The sequence below is a fragment of the Artemia franciscana genome, chromosome 4 (assembly GCF_032884065.1).
Source record: "Artemia franciscana chromosome 4, ASM3288406v1, whole genome shotgun sequence".
Lineage (NCBI taxonomy): Eukaryota > Metazoa > Arthropoda > Branchiopoda > Anostraca > Artemiidae > Artemia > Artemia franciscana.
Window position 1 is genome coordinate 60636313 of NC_088866.1, and position 15665 is coordinate 60651977.

At 35.4% G+C, this 15665-nt stretch overlaps 1 protein-coding gene across 1 annotated transcript in view; it reads right to left on the reverse strand.

The window, feature by feature from the left end:
* Positions 1-2445: 2445 nt before the first annotated feature.
* LOC136025685 (blastula protease 10-like) overlaps positions 2446-15665 on the reverse strand; it is a 49817-nt gene continuing 36597 nt past the window's right edge. The window contains exon 2 of the mRNA XM_065701662.1: positions 2446-4258. Coding sequence (XP_065557734.1) covers positions 2462-4258 — 1797 coding nt within the window. The 3' untranslated portion in view covers positions 2446-2461. The remainder of the gene's footprint in view (positions 4259-15665) is intronic.

The following is a 15665-nucleotide window of genomic DNA, read 5'->3' on the forward strand; positions in this document are numbered from 1 at the left end:
TAATACGCGAAATTGAAAAAGGAGATAGGAAAAAAAAAACGACAAAATAATCTCTAATAGACTGGACCGGCAAAAAATACAACGAGATCCAATGAGCTTATCTAAATACTCGTTTAGTGATCATCTGAAGACCCCTAGATGGTGACAGTTCTTGAAGCTCATGGACGATGTCAATTATATCTTTTTTTCATTTGGTAAGTCGAAGATTTGGCAACCATAAGTGTTTTTTAAAAATTAGGAAAATCTAGGAAATCATTTTTTAATAAAAAAACTTTCAAATGAACTTATGCCACTATTTTGATAGTGGCAGATAAAAAGCTTGAAAAAGAAAGGTGGTGATATTTCACCGAAAAAAAGCTAAGAACACAGGCATCAAGCAACTTAAGAAGGTATAGCTGTCTTTTAGAGGTTCTCTTCGTGAATCCACAGATTGGTGCTTTTACAATTTTTACGGATAAGAACCTTTACTACATTTAACTAATTTAATCCTGATTATTTGTTTACACGGTTTAACATGTCAACACTGATGAAAATGTGGTTCTCTCCTAAAAACTTCATAATTTTTCAACAACAAAAAGCAAAATCTAAAAAAAAATCCTGATTTTCATTTGTAAGTAATCCTAAAACGTTTTTTTAAATGTTTAATTTTAAAATACTGTAATTAAAATAGTTTTTTTTCAATGTCTAAAATTCTTATTTATAAAAAGTGTTTTACTTTAATATCCTTGATCCTTTAAAATATAAAAGCACTGAATTCCAAACCTCACTGCATGAACATAGATGACCAAGATATTGCTCAACAATATGGATCTTTGGAACTAGACATAAATCTGGATTACTAAGAGTTAGATGATTGGCAGTAAAATAGGTGTAAGCTTGAAATTATTCATAATAATTGTGCTTAAAATTTCCTGAATAAATTCATCCAGTATTTATGTTAGATTTTTGGCTGTTTCGGACTTCTGCCAATTCCTGCAGAAGCATAGGTAACAATACTTCATCGGACCTTGTCTAACTAGCGATGTTTCATTAAGAAACATCGTAATTCATTGCAATTCGTTCGGCCCTTTTTTAGAAGAAAAAAGGATGCTGTGAAACGTTCTTAAAGAAAATCATTCGGTTTTTCTTTCCCAAATACCACCAAATGCACTAAAATTTTTCGTATTCTCTTACATCTTCGATAGCTTAAAAAAAAAAAAAAAACAAGATCAAACAACAGCAGATTTCCGAAGGTCATCAGCCACCCTCCCTTATAACTTGCATACATATCTGCGTGTTACTGTTATATCAGTCTTGTCCTGTTGAATTAGATACCATAAAAACAATGATACTTTTTTTTATTACCACGTAAACTTCCATGGATTATTGCCTTAAGGCCTTGCAACAACGCCCATCAGTGATCAATACTGTCATGAAAACAAATGGAAAAAAAGTTTATAAAAACAAATGCTCAATTACTACATCTAAACAAAAATACCAACACACAAAAATATTTATGAGTGATTTTGTGACTTATCTCTGATTAAGAATAACTTACGAAGGTATTTTGGGTTCGTACTAGTGAGCGTGCGAGGGCTTTATTGATTCCCAAGGACAAGTAAACCTTTAAAGGAAAGCTGTGTCTTCCTAAACTGTTTGGCGCCATATGAGGTTTAGCTTGTTTTTGCTTATTTTTTTACCAGCGCATCTTATTTTTGAGTTTGGCACCCACAACTACCAAATCCTGTACTACTAGTGATCCTGTACTAGTGAGCGTGCGAGGGCATTATTGATTCCTAAGGACAAGTAAACCTTTCAAGGAAAGTTATGCCTCCCTAAACTTTTTGGCACCATATGAGTTCAAGCTTATAATTGCTGATATTTTTTATAAGCGCATCTTATTTTTGAATTTTGGCACCCCCAACTATCAAATCCTGCACTACTACGTAAAGAGGACTTCTAAAGTGAAATGTCTGATTCATATAATTTTCATACATTTATATGGTTTTGCAAGTTACCACTTAACCAAGCCAAAGAGTCAGATTTCATTTTGACTTACCTCCTTAATTTAACCGTAAACCAAATTGATTTATAATTTACTTGTTAAAAAAAAAATATTAAAAAAAAATACTTGTCACTTTTTGCGACATCCTATGATTGTTATCCATAGGCATTAGAAATACCACTTGTGAAGGTATTTTTATATTATTAGTGCATTGTCTTGACTTCAGAAGAACGATGTTTCTCCCAAATGATATTTTTTCAGCCCTATCATAAAGAACACACGACGAATGTTGTTGTTTTTTTCCAGTCCCATAATAAAGAACATACGACTAAAGAAAAGGTTTCAGTTGCACAACACACAAAAAAACATATTTTAGATTTTTGAATATACATTCTAATTTGTTGCTCCACTCCCCTTAAATATTTTTGTTGAACAAAAGGGATTTATGCGTGCTTTTAAATTAGAAGGGTATATTCTTTAATAATAAATAGGGTATAAAATAATTACAAAACCTGTGGCATTCCGTATGAATTCGTTTTTGTAGTTTATATGAACTTCTTGACCACGAAAAATATGATTAAAGTATTCTACATTGCACTCCTTTTGCTGCACTCCAAATAAGTCTCTTATTAGAAGAAAAGAATTGTTACAGTATGGATCTGATGAAGTTACGTCGAAGTACCTAGTGGCAGCACGAATATAAGCAGCTCTTGGAAATTTAAACCAGTTGTAACATTCAAAAAGAGAGTATGAGCGTACAATTATTGAGCCATCAGCACTGTTTACAAAAGGGCAGTAACCACTTGCAAAGGATTTGGGAAGACAAGAAGGATCATGCTTAAAGGAAACATCAAATGCTATATAGCCTTGTTGGGCTCTTGGCATTTTCGACTGGAACTCTATCACTATATCAGGCTTTCCAACGAATTTAGAGCCTAGCTTAACCATATTCCCACATTTCATCGGCTCATCTAATTCGTACAAGCTGGCGCTTCGTATTCCAAAAAATTCAAATCTACATTGCTGAGAAATATGCTTTAAATAAAATACTTTGATGGTGATAACAGCAACTTGGCATTTAGGAGGTTTAATCCACCAAATGCAAATAAGATTTCCACTATTTCTTGCTGAGGCATAGGATCCGGGTGTTTCAATATTCCCTCCGCACGACGGTGGTGGATAAGCTGGTAGTGAATCTGAATTCAAATATTCACATTTCCCTCCTGAAGTTCCGAAGGGGCAAATACAAAAACAATTTGGCCCTAGGTATCCGTGATTTACGCAGTTATTTTTTGTTTGGCACTTCTTTTCCCAAGATTCAATGCAACCATATGCCCGATTAATTACTAGCTTATCATAGTGACTTACACTATGCAAGTCAGACAAAAGGTACTGAAGACTTGGGTCACGAGGTAGCATTGTAGGTAAATTATTTTTGATATCCAGGGAAAATGCATACCACTGGTAATGCATGTTAGATAAATAATTATAAGGAACACTATAATCGAATAGTGCATCTTTTTTAAAGTCCTTTTCATTTTGTCTTGGATAATTCCTTTTAATAACTATTAGATATTGATCTCTGTCTCTTCTCTGATGCTCATGACTCAAGCCAAGAGCATGCCCGAGCTCGTGAGCTGCCAGGATATCGGTCCAACATCCATTGCCCAAGCTTAGCTCCTGCAGCCACGCATGGTGGAGTCTTCCAATGAAAGAATGGCATGAGCCAGGTTGATTAGTAATAAAAAGCCTTGCTTCTCCGAGGAAAGGCAGCCGTGCTCCAGGTACCCATGGAACAGTACGGATGCAAGTATCTTCTTCCCATTGTTTGAATCCTCTTGAAATAAAAGACGTATCGACGTGACTAAAGCTCCGTGGATCAATTTGATAAGGAACTATAACTAGACCATTCTTTTGTTTGGGCCAATGAAAATATTTAGATATCCTTGCCACTCTGTCTCTTAAATCAAAATTCCTTAGCATCTCCCAAGTTTCTTTTGTGTACAAAATGTCTCCTATTACACGATAGAGTTGGGCAGGCACATTTTTATACAATAAGTTTGAAGATTTGGTACCGTTTATAGTTTCTAAAAATCGATGCAAAAACCGTGAATCACCATAATTGGATAAATTTTTAACCTCAAAGTCTTCATTTTTCTTTAGTTTGTGTGATTTTTTGGTTTCTTTCAAATCTACTTTGCCTTCAGAAGGGATTATAGACACACTGTCCACGCTCAGTGAGGTGAAAGACTCAGTATGACGCATAGTTGAGACCTATAAAATGAATTGAAACCAATATTTTAATTATTAAAACCTATATATAAAACAATGAAAACGTATATATATATATATATATATATATATATATATATATATATATATATATATATATTTATATATATATTAATTTAGGCATGAATTTTACTTAAACAGGAATATAGGGAGGGGGGGGGGGGGTGGAAATACGCATTGAATAAAAAAAATGATTAAATCCTGTCCCCAAATTGAGTTAATTTTTGTGTATTAGGTTCCTTGAATGCTATCTCAAGACCATGAGGTCCTCGGGCAATGAAAAAGATAATTTCTAGATTCTACAAAGGCCAATTTTACCCTAGCTTTTCAGACTTATTGTCAGAACGAACATATAAATAGGAATATTTTCATCCATTTTTGCATTACATTTCCCTTCAATGGATAATCGGGTTGTCATATCGAAAGTCAGATGAAAAATTAGATTTTGACTGACAATCTGTCAATCAGATGATGGTTTTAGTCTTAAAATCGAGACTCTATCTTCTAAGTTAGTTGATCGACTTTAGGCCTTCTGACATTTTGTTTGTTTGTTGTTATTCTCCTTCGAGTAAGCAGAAAAAATATAGAACATGGAATTTCATATAGAAGCATGGGCACCCATAAGGGGGGAGAAATAAAGTCAAACTATCTTTAAAACGTAAAACTACCATAGATCACTGGCAGTAAATAAATGGAACTCAAAACAAACAGAGATTAGGATAAATAGCCAATTCAAACTCAAAACTAGCAAAAACTAACATTATTAGGGCTGACAACCCTCATACCTTCTCAAGACCAGAACATAATTTAGGCTTTACCGAAAAAAAATGACCGTGGATTGTCAGTTTAATATAAATATACTGATATTTATTCCTTAAAGTTTTATTTCTTTTATTAATTTAATTTAAAAAAAGTGGAAACATTTAAAACGTACTTTGTAATGACGTTTTTCGTAAAAATTTGATTTTATTTTAAGAATTATTTTTGTTAAATTACTAAAGCTTTTTAAATACGTTAATTTCCTTTAAAATAAGCCATTAAACAGCTTTCTAAGATGTTTCAGTGTCCAGCTAGCAGCGGAGAAGAAGAAAACGGAAATAAAAAAAAAGATACTGTCGATGTGGAATATTGTGGCTGCAGCCACTTTCTTTTTTTCAAGCCGATAGATCTTCCTCGTTATTAAAGCCAAGGGACGGTAAGTTTATTATGCAGGGGTTTCTGGCAAAGTGGTTCCAATAGTGTTTTTCTTGTTTTCATCTGATATTAATTTTAGGAGCGTCCGAAAGCTTGTTTATGTTATAGGCTACTACTATTGTCTGCAGCACCTCATTGCTGACAACTTCAGTAAGAGCCGAGCACCAGCACTTAAATTTATGGTTGTTTAATGTGTGTGTTGTTGTATACAATGTATTGTGTAGTGTTTTTAAATTCACCAAGCAGCGTGCTATTCAAGTAGTTACTTTTCTTCACTACCGCATGAATAACACCCTGTCTCTCCCCCCTCCTCAATAAAAACACTGTAGCTACGCCTCTGAGTATACACTTAGTGCCTTCTGGCTAGTTCAAAATCCCCCACAACTTACTCTTAAGGTCTAACTTAATGTTATGAGTTGTTCTTGAGATGTTGCTTTGTCACCTTTTCGAAAGTCCACCTGCTCACAGTTTACTTTGATTTATTCAACGTCCGCCTAAATATATCTTATATTTGATTACTGATGACATTGTTATATGCTCTTTGGATTATTGGTTACAAAATGGCTATCTCGCAATTTCGATTGAATATGTTTGGGGAAAAGAGGATATCAGAGAGGCGTGGCTATTTTCCTGCCACGACGTTTGACTCTTAAAACAGAACTAGTACTATACATTTCAAGTAAAAAAAGACTCCTTTAAAGTTCACAAGACCACCCTTTCTATAAAAGTATTCATGCCCCGGGGCATAGCTTACGACCCTTATTCTAGACTCTGGGGGGCTATGTCCAACCCCAAAGATTTTGTTATGTGATCTTTAGACTGTTTTTGAACAAATGACTACCTCAAAATTTCTATCAAATGCATTTGGGAAAAATATGACGTGGAGGGTACAGCTGCCTTCCGATAAATTTGATTACAAGGGCACTTAAACTTCTGATTTTTGATCCAATGAGCACCTTCAAAGTTAACCACACTTTCCAAAAAAAAACTCGAGTCATAGCTTACAAACCTGGCCCTAAGGGCTCTGGGGGGAGGGGGGTCCCATCCTCAAAGACATAATTTCTGGAGTTTTAAACTACGTCAAACAAAATAGCTATCTCAATGAGCCGTTTTCGAAGTTTCACAGACAACAAATGATCATCTAAAAATTTCTATCAGATGCATTTCGGGAAAATGCAACGTGTGTGTTAGGGGGGAAGGGAATAGCTGCCCTCTGATCACTTTGACTCTTAAAAAGAGCACTATAACTTCTGATTACCAATCCAATGAGCCCTCTCCGAAGTTTATCCGACCGCCCTTTTTATAAAAAACCTTATATACCCCAGGATATAATTTACAACCCTTGACCTGAGGGCTAAGAGGGGGAGGGTGGGGAATTTTACCCTCAAAGATATAATTCCTGGACCTTTCAACTACGCTGAACAAAATGTCTATCTAAAAATTTTGACTGGATATTTTGGAGAAAAGATTGGAATTAGGCCTGGTTGACCTCCAATTACTTTTGACTATTAAAAATGCCACTAGCCCTCTCCATTTCCAATGGAATGAGATCTTTTTGAAGTTTCTTTGACATTTTTTTCTATAAGAAGTGTCCTGGTAAAAAAAGAAAATAATAATAAAAGAAAAAAATAATACATTGTCCCCACATCGGATATGGATGACTATCCGGATATGGACCCCTCTGGTCCCCCAATAAAAATGATGGAGATTTACCCTTGGAAGGATTTGTCGTAGATGCGTCGAAAGGGACTCATTGAATTGGAAATTGAAAACTTAGTGGCATCTTTAATCGTCAAAAGTAACTATTGGACAACCGACCCCTGCCCCCATTTTTCTAAGCATAAACAGTCAATATTTTGAAATATCCATTTTTTTAGCGTTGTTGAAATGCTCATTAATTATATATTTGTGGATTACAACCCCCCCCCCCATAGCCCGCAGGACAAGGCCTATAAATTATGCCCTGGGGACATATAAGGTTTTTATAGAATGGCTGGCTGTATAAACTTTGAAGGGTACTCATGGGATTGGAAATTGTTAATTCTACTGCCCAATTTAAGAGTCAAAGTGATCAGAGGGCAAAAAGCTCTCCTTCCCTCCGTCCTATTTTGTCATTTTGTCTAAATGCATTCGATAGAAATTTTACGATATCCATTTGCTCAGAACGGTCTAAGGATCACATAACAAAACCTTGGGGTTGACACAACCTCCACGAGTCTAGGGGGAAGGTTTGAAAGTTATATTTTAGGGGTATATAAGGAATTTTATGGAGGGGATGGTTGTGTGAACTTCAGAAGAGACTCATTTGATTCGAACTTTGAAGCTCTAGTTTCCTTTTAAGAGTCAAATTGATGGTGAGAGAGACAAAAAACATATAAAAACACACAGATTCAGACATACAAACAGACCAAGACAGACACTGGGACAAGTAACCTCTGTCCAGACACACGGAAGGCAACTAGCCCCTCACCCCTGACACCTTCTTCCTATCGAAATTGTGAATATGGATTTTCCTCACAATAGTCCAAAGAGTGTATAACAATGCCTTCAGTCTGGACACAACACCCCAGAGACATAGGTTATGAGATATGTCCCGGTGCATACAAGGTTTTTATGGAACAGGTGGTCGGATAAACTTTGGATCCGATGGGGCTCATTTGATTGGAATTTGCAAGCTTTAGTGTCTTTTTTAAGAGTCAAGAGGGAATGGAGGGTAATCATTCCCCTCCAAGCCTTTCATTTCCAAAAACACATCCAGTCAAAATTCTAAGAGAGCTATTTTATTTAGTATTGTTGAAATTGTCGTAATTATTTGGGGATGACAAACTCCCCACAGTCCTCAAGGCAAGGGCTGTAAATTTGGGAATTCGTTACTTGTTAATATATAGTATATTTTAAATGTTATTAAGAAAGGTGTTCACGTTTGAACTTTAATTTCCTAAGAGATGAAGGGCATTCACGTGAGCCTTTCACAGCATGTTGGGGCAATTTTTGAAGTAAATTAAAACACATTATGTGCATTCAGATTGTCAAAAGGGCGTAACTGAGGAATGACTGGGCATATTAGTTTGGAACTTTCAGGAAATGATAAGGGAGATAAACAACAAGACAATATTTGCATGCTACAACTATTACTACCAGTGCTACTGCTTCCACTGCTACTACTACTACCACACTACTCCTTTTACAATATTGAGGGGAAATTTGAGCTAAATCAAAGGACGCTGTGTGAATGTGCATTGTCAAAAGAGCGGGTCTCGAGAATAAATTTGGGTATTAAGTTGGAACTTTCAGAGAATGTTGAAAGGGGATGATCATCTGACCGAAAGACAATATGTACTCGCTACCACTAATACTACTATCACTGCTATATTTAGTGCTACTACTACTTCTATTGCAAGAAGTAGTATATAATTACTTCTGTTGCAGTAGATGCAACTATCTACTTCTATTGTACTTCTACTTCTATTGCTATACTACTTCCATTGCTACTTCTACTTCACTTGTAAAGGCAATAAGATAATACTGCTGCTGCTACTAGTACTACTGCTATTGCTATTAATACTACTACTAGTAATACCAATACTACTGCTGTGACTACTATTACAATTATGCCTAAGGTTATGAAGGTCAAATTGTCAATATTTTTTTCGGGAGGGAGGGGGCGAATATGAACTAAATCACAAAACTTTGTCTGTATGCAGGTTGTCAAAATGGCGTAACAGCAATATCTTAGGAACAGTTTGGTATGCTAAATTAAACTAACAGGGCTTGTTGTGATGGATGTTGAAACAACCAAAAGAAAATATTTGTATCCCAATGCTACTGCTTCTACTCGTAATTCTAGCACGGCTGCTATTATCACCACTTTACTACTACTTCCACTAAAGCTAAGGCTACTTCTATTAATTCTACTGCTGCTACTACTAATGCTGCAACTAATATTAGGGGTAATTAGGCGAAAAATTTGGGAAACACTGAAACAGTATGGAACTATATAGAAACATACGATGTCAACACAGGCTGTCAAAAGAAATTATCAGAAATGCTTCAGGAACGGATGATGGTACTTTAAACTTTCATCGTGTGTTGAAGGGAATGTTGAAGAAGCCAAAGATGGTATGCCCATACTGCTACTAATACTAGTGCAACTATTGTTACTACACAAGCTAAGAGTACTAAGCTGAAGCTTTTAATGAATACTTAGGCGGGTATTGAGCTAAATCAAGAGTTCTTGTGCCCTTTTTAAGAGTCAAAAGAGACTGGAGGGCAAGCAGCCCTCCTTCCAAGCCCATTCATTTTCTAAACACATCCAATCAACATTTTAACCAAAAGTGAGCTCCATAAACCAAAAGTGAGCAGAAATAAAGTAAAATAATCTTCCGAGCATAAAACTACCATAACGACCATCAATAAATAAATTAAACCCGAAGCGAACAGAAATTATAATAAATAGCGGAGTCAAACTGAAAACGAGCAAAAATAAACATGAGTAGGGCTGACAACCCCCATACTTTCTCAACACCTGAACATAATGTTCACTTTACTTAAAACAATTTAAATGTTTTCTCTTTTTTAGATTGTATAAACATTAAGAATTTTAAGGAATATATAGCAATATATGTATATTAAACTACCAGTTTCTTTTTTTTTCAGTATAGTGCAAATTATGTTCTGCTCTTGAGAAGGCATAGGGGTTTTCAGCCTTCCTCAAGTTATTTTTTGCTCGTTTTGAACTTGAGTCAGATATTTACAGTAATTTCTGTTTGTTTTTGGTTTCATTTATTTATTGATGGTTAATTGTAGTAGTTTTATGCCAGAAAGATGATTTGACATTATTTCTGCTCATTTTTGGTTCAATGTTGCTCTTTACTTTCCTTTGAAAAACTTGTTTGTTAGAAGAAGTATTTTCAAATTAATCTCCATAATAAGCCAATTTTCTTATGTATCTATTGATATCAAAATTCCGTTTGGTAGAGTTTCGGTTACTATTGAGCCGGGTCACTCCTTACTTACCGTTCATTACTACGAACTGTTTCACGGGCAATTTTCCTTTTGAGTTTGTTTGGCTGTTTTGCATTGTCTATAGAAAATATTTCAAATATAGAAATAAGTATGAAGCTGCTTCAGCAGCTGTACGATATGTGGATTTTTCTTAGTGTTTGTTCGAAATATTGTAACGGTTTGTTTTCTTTATTCTTCTTTTGTTTATTCTCTTCTTTGTGTGATGAAAAAAAAAGGAAAGATTAAATGATAATTTGCATTTTAGCTCCTAAGTTTTATCACTCCTTTCTTCACTATTATTTTTCATCATGATTATTTTTCCTCTTATTATTTTTCTTTTTTTTTAAGATCATTTATAAAAATATTTAACGATAGTCTATATGATAATTACAGCAAAGGTTTGCTATTTACTGTTTTGCAATTTTAAAATTATTTAAGTAGCAATTTTTTTTTTCATAAGGACAATAAGAATAAACAATTTTGAAAAGCCATAAAAAAACAAAACAAGTTTTTTGTACAGAAAAACGAAAGGAAAAAAAGTTAACAAAATAAAACAGCCTTGAAAATAAACACATTAAAATTACGAAAATTCCTGACATAAAAAAGAAACGAATATAAAACTTTGGCATGCAGACTCGCCGACTAAGGAGTTTTATAAATGCTAAATTTAGGCCAGCTATCCTTGCAAAAATTTGGATTTGCTGAAAATTGCGGAACTTGCTAAAATTTGGATTTTAAATGATAATCCAGATTATAAGAACATTCTTTTTTTTGATAACAGAACAGTCCAAAGTCTCCACCAAAAAGGTGGCACATTCAAATACTCATCAGAAACACAGATCCAACAAGAGAAAAACACTTCGTTTCTTATACAGACAATCATTACAGTGCTTCCGCTTTTTTATTTCAATTTTCCTTATCTCAATAACAATTTTCCCTAAAAATCCTTACCTTTAGATTTCTCCCTATGTTTTCCCTAAGAAATGGATATTTTACCCTCGATTTCCACAAAGCTTACATGAAAAAGCATCAAATCGTTATTTTTTAGTTTAGATTGTAACAGCATTTGACATTTTTTACACTTACGAGGATACTGAAAAAAAAGATACAATAAAAGTCTTATCCGGCACTTCACCAAACGTAGCCTTTGCCATCGTTGTTGTGCCAGTGACTGCTAACCGGGGCTTCAACTTCAAAACTGTCAAAAACATATTATCATAGCCAAAACACATGAGAAAAGATGAGAACGTTGAAACTTGAAAAACATGAGATTTCGCATGAGAATTTTCTTTTGTTTATATTTTGAATTCAGTGTTCAAACGAAACCCAAATTTGGCAGCAGATCATTATATCACTCATTTCTATTTAAACTCAGCTTTCAACTAATAGGCACGTATTCTGCGCTCCTAATAGTGTCTGGTTTTTACTCACTGGGGTTTGGTGCTGGTTTGGTGTTGCACCTACAAGGGAGATTCTTGGTCTCACCTAATTACCATATCCCCTTTACTTCTTACTAGAACCTGATTCCCGAACAAGTTTTGGGGAGTCTACAATGATAAGGAAAATCTAGCCACTAATGATCCCGAAAATGGGTTAAAGAGGTCACCAGCAAATAAAAAAAGCATACATAGAAAAAAAATGGAGTATCATCAGTTAGTTCGCTCGTTACTAAGGAAAACAGCTAATATCAACTTCCAACTAAGATAATAAAAATAAATCATCGGACTAAGGTTTCATAATAGGCATTCCCCGACAGTCTTCAGAAGTTGCACTGGCTTTTACCATTTTAAGTCTCTTCCACAAATGAGTATTATCCACCACTGATGGTCCAACCCTCTTGAAGCCACTCTGAGATTGCAGACATGCACCTAAAGATTCAGATGACACAACATTTGAAAACGGAAGTGAAAGAAGATACCTTCTGAAGGTTCTTAAATCTCAGTGACCCAAAAGGCGTTTTCATTGACACAATTTTCCGCCAGAAAAGCAGAGGACTTTCTAGTGGCTTAAACGGAATTTCGAGTGTACTGGTGTTCCTCAACCCACTCTCTATTCTCTTCTTGTCCCAGTCTGGACTGCTGTAAAAGTGAAAGAACGGTAGCAGCGTAGATGGTTCCATGTTTGCAGCCTTACATCGTTCAAGCATGACCAAGTGCTGAAATATAGGTGCTAAAAAATCGAAGCTAATCTGCACTTGATTAACAAACTCCTGGTAAAACTCCCTTGCTGGTCTGAGAACAATTTGGACATTAGCGTCCTCGTATGTGAGGTTCCTTTCTTCGACATTATATCGAAGAATTGTAGCTGCCTTAAAGCCAATATATATATATATATATATCTTTAATTGGCAAGTATCCAATTTCAGTGTTTACATCCAAAGACATTATATCAGATCATTTGATATGATTGGATAACATGAAAGAAGAAGCGAAAGTACGAAGCAACTCTTCCGTTTCCAATTTGAGTTTGAACATAAGAGGCTCTTCGGTCTGGAAGGTCTTATTGTATTCTTCTTCTTGTATCTGGAATATGGACCGGTCCGAAAATATATCAAAATAATCCGGAAAAAAGGGGCTTTCGAACTTCCAGGTTTCCGAAATTTTGGGGAATTCAGGAAAAGATGAGGGGGGCTGTACCCCCCGGTCACCCGTTCCAAATTTATGCATGGCTGAATATTCCGGACTCCCCCTTCCTCTACTCCCCCCACGACTATCAGACCGAGTAAAATCGTATTTACAAGTCAGTTTGATCGGGTCCTTGATGCACCGATCCCTCCATTCTAACCGTTTTTTTTAGATTTCTGGTCTCCCCAAAACAGACCAAAATAACACACTTTGAACACTGTGACTTAAAATTTAAACATATCGGCACTTTGAAAACAGATTTGTCCCTTTGAAAACAGATTTGGTATGGCCTGCTTTGGCCTGCATCTTAAAAGCCATCCTCTTATATTGTGGAGCCGATGTTACTGGCACTCGAAATCGTTATTTTGATATAGACTAGGCTATTAGTCTGACAAATACTGAATGTCTATAAGATCCGTAAGAATAGTGTATTCGAATTTGTACTATAGAATTCTTGAACTGGCAACAGGTTAAGAACTGGCTTCAAGTTGAAACATGTTATTCTGGTAAAGAAACAGATAATAGAAGTAAAAAAGCCGCCTAACCCCTTAGAAGAGGTCAGTAGCCTACTTCTTGGGTTGCACACGTGCAGGCATGTATAATTGTCCTGTTCCAGTAAACTTCGCACTTACCCTAAAAAAAAAACCTTCGCGTAAGGTAAACCACGTTCTTATTCTAGACAAATTATCCAGTGAACCTGATCTGGTCAGATCAGATGAAGTTATGAACTTAGATTCAAATCAAATCAACCCTTTTTCGAACACAACAGTGATGAGTCACGGGAAAAGCTGCCGACTAAGAAAATTGCGGAAGATCATAAGCTTCAAGCTGGACAGAGCTCAAATCAACAGAAATCGGGAGATTATATCGAATGAAGGTAAACATGAGAATAAAAACCTGAATATCTCTAAAAATGTAAGAAAAACATGAGAAAATCTCTAAAAACGTGAGAAAAACATGAGAACATGAGACAAATTTTTTTCCCATGAGAAATCTTCCGAAAATATGAGATCTCATGGGAAAACATGAGAAGTGGAAGCCCTGCTGCTAACAAATGCTCAGCTGAACATTTCTAATGGGTGACGAAAAGATCAGTGATAAGCACTTCTCCAGTATGGGGTACTTAATTTTACCACTGCAACTATTTATACCAATAATACTCTTCTAAGTATTCAACTGAGAGGAATTCAACTTGAGCTCAGTGCCATCAGTCATTGCCTCTGACCTCATTCCATGTCCGTTTTCTAGAGGAAATATCAAAAATAACCTCAGAGCTTTTAGCGTATATTTTTCTTGGTTAAATTAAAGCTAATATGCTATCAATTTCGTCTTCAAACTTTAACAAGTCTTTCATTGGCACTATAAACTATTTTTAATAAGAATGGTAAGAAAGATCAACGCCATCACTTGCCTTTTGGGTATCTTCAAGCTTTTGCCTGAAATTAATTGCAGCTATTCCCAAATTTGTCTGCTTTAAAGGTTTCACTTGAAGGGTAACTATCCAGTTTGTTCGATAAGCTCAAACGACAAATTTAATCCGGCTCTATTAGGTTTGACGCAGTATCATTCAAAAGGTTGCTGATAATTTTCTAAAGAAAGTTAAGAAGTGCGTACTCGGATTGAAAGACTGTTTTAAACTCTTTAGAGAAGCCAAGAGAGTTGTTGGTGAATTCAAGGTATGTCTTTGACAATTTGCTTTGTATAGTCGAGAAGTAAGTTTACTTCAGTTTCGGTCTTGATGGTTTTGGAACCTAAAGATATACTAAGCCTAAACTATACTAAGCCCTTGAGGCATTCAATGTATACTATTGACTTCTGTTTCTCTACTGAGGTATTTTAGCAAGTATTACTAACAATACTAGCAAATATTTTGAAAGTATTCCCCCTGGTAGCCTATACGCATGATGGTGATTTCGTTGCATCCCAAGTCTTTTGTCGATTTCTTAAGCACCGGAACGAGCAATCAGCATCCCTGTTCTATTGAACCTCTAAATTACCTGGGTAACAAAATCAGCAACTATCTGACCGACTTTCGATCCAACAGGGTCCATTCTGAACTACCGAAGAACCACCTTTTGTTTTACTACTTTATTTTTGGGAAGAAGTGTAAGAAATAGATATATTTTTGTTATTTATTGAAATAATATATATAATTCATTTTATTACACAGAATAATAGAAAAAAAGATTTCGCTGTTTTTTGCAGTTAGCAACATTAAATGACAATTACACCTACTCATGGTCCTTAAATTAATGAAATGACCTAGTGTTGCATCTACTCGATAAACAATCATAATACATACATATAAATGAAATCAAATACAATAATCAAAAGGTTTTTAGCAATTATATAATCAGGAGGCTTTTCAATTTCAAAAAGCATGTCTTTCACGTGGTGCACGTCACGCATCGAAGAATTGTGCCAACTTTTGTGTAAAGATATGCGGTACTTTGGCAGTGTGAATTGTGCAACAGATAAACTGGCGCACTGAGATTTACACTGGGCGGTGGACAGTGAGCATCTCCTTCCACATGACTAATAAAAATGGTTCTGAAAAGCTATATCAA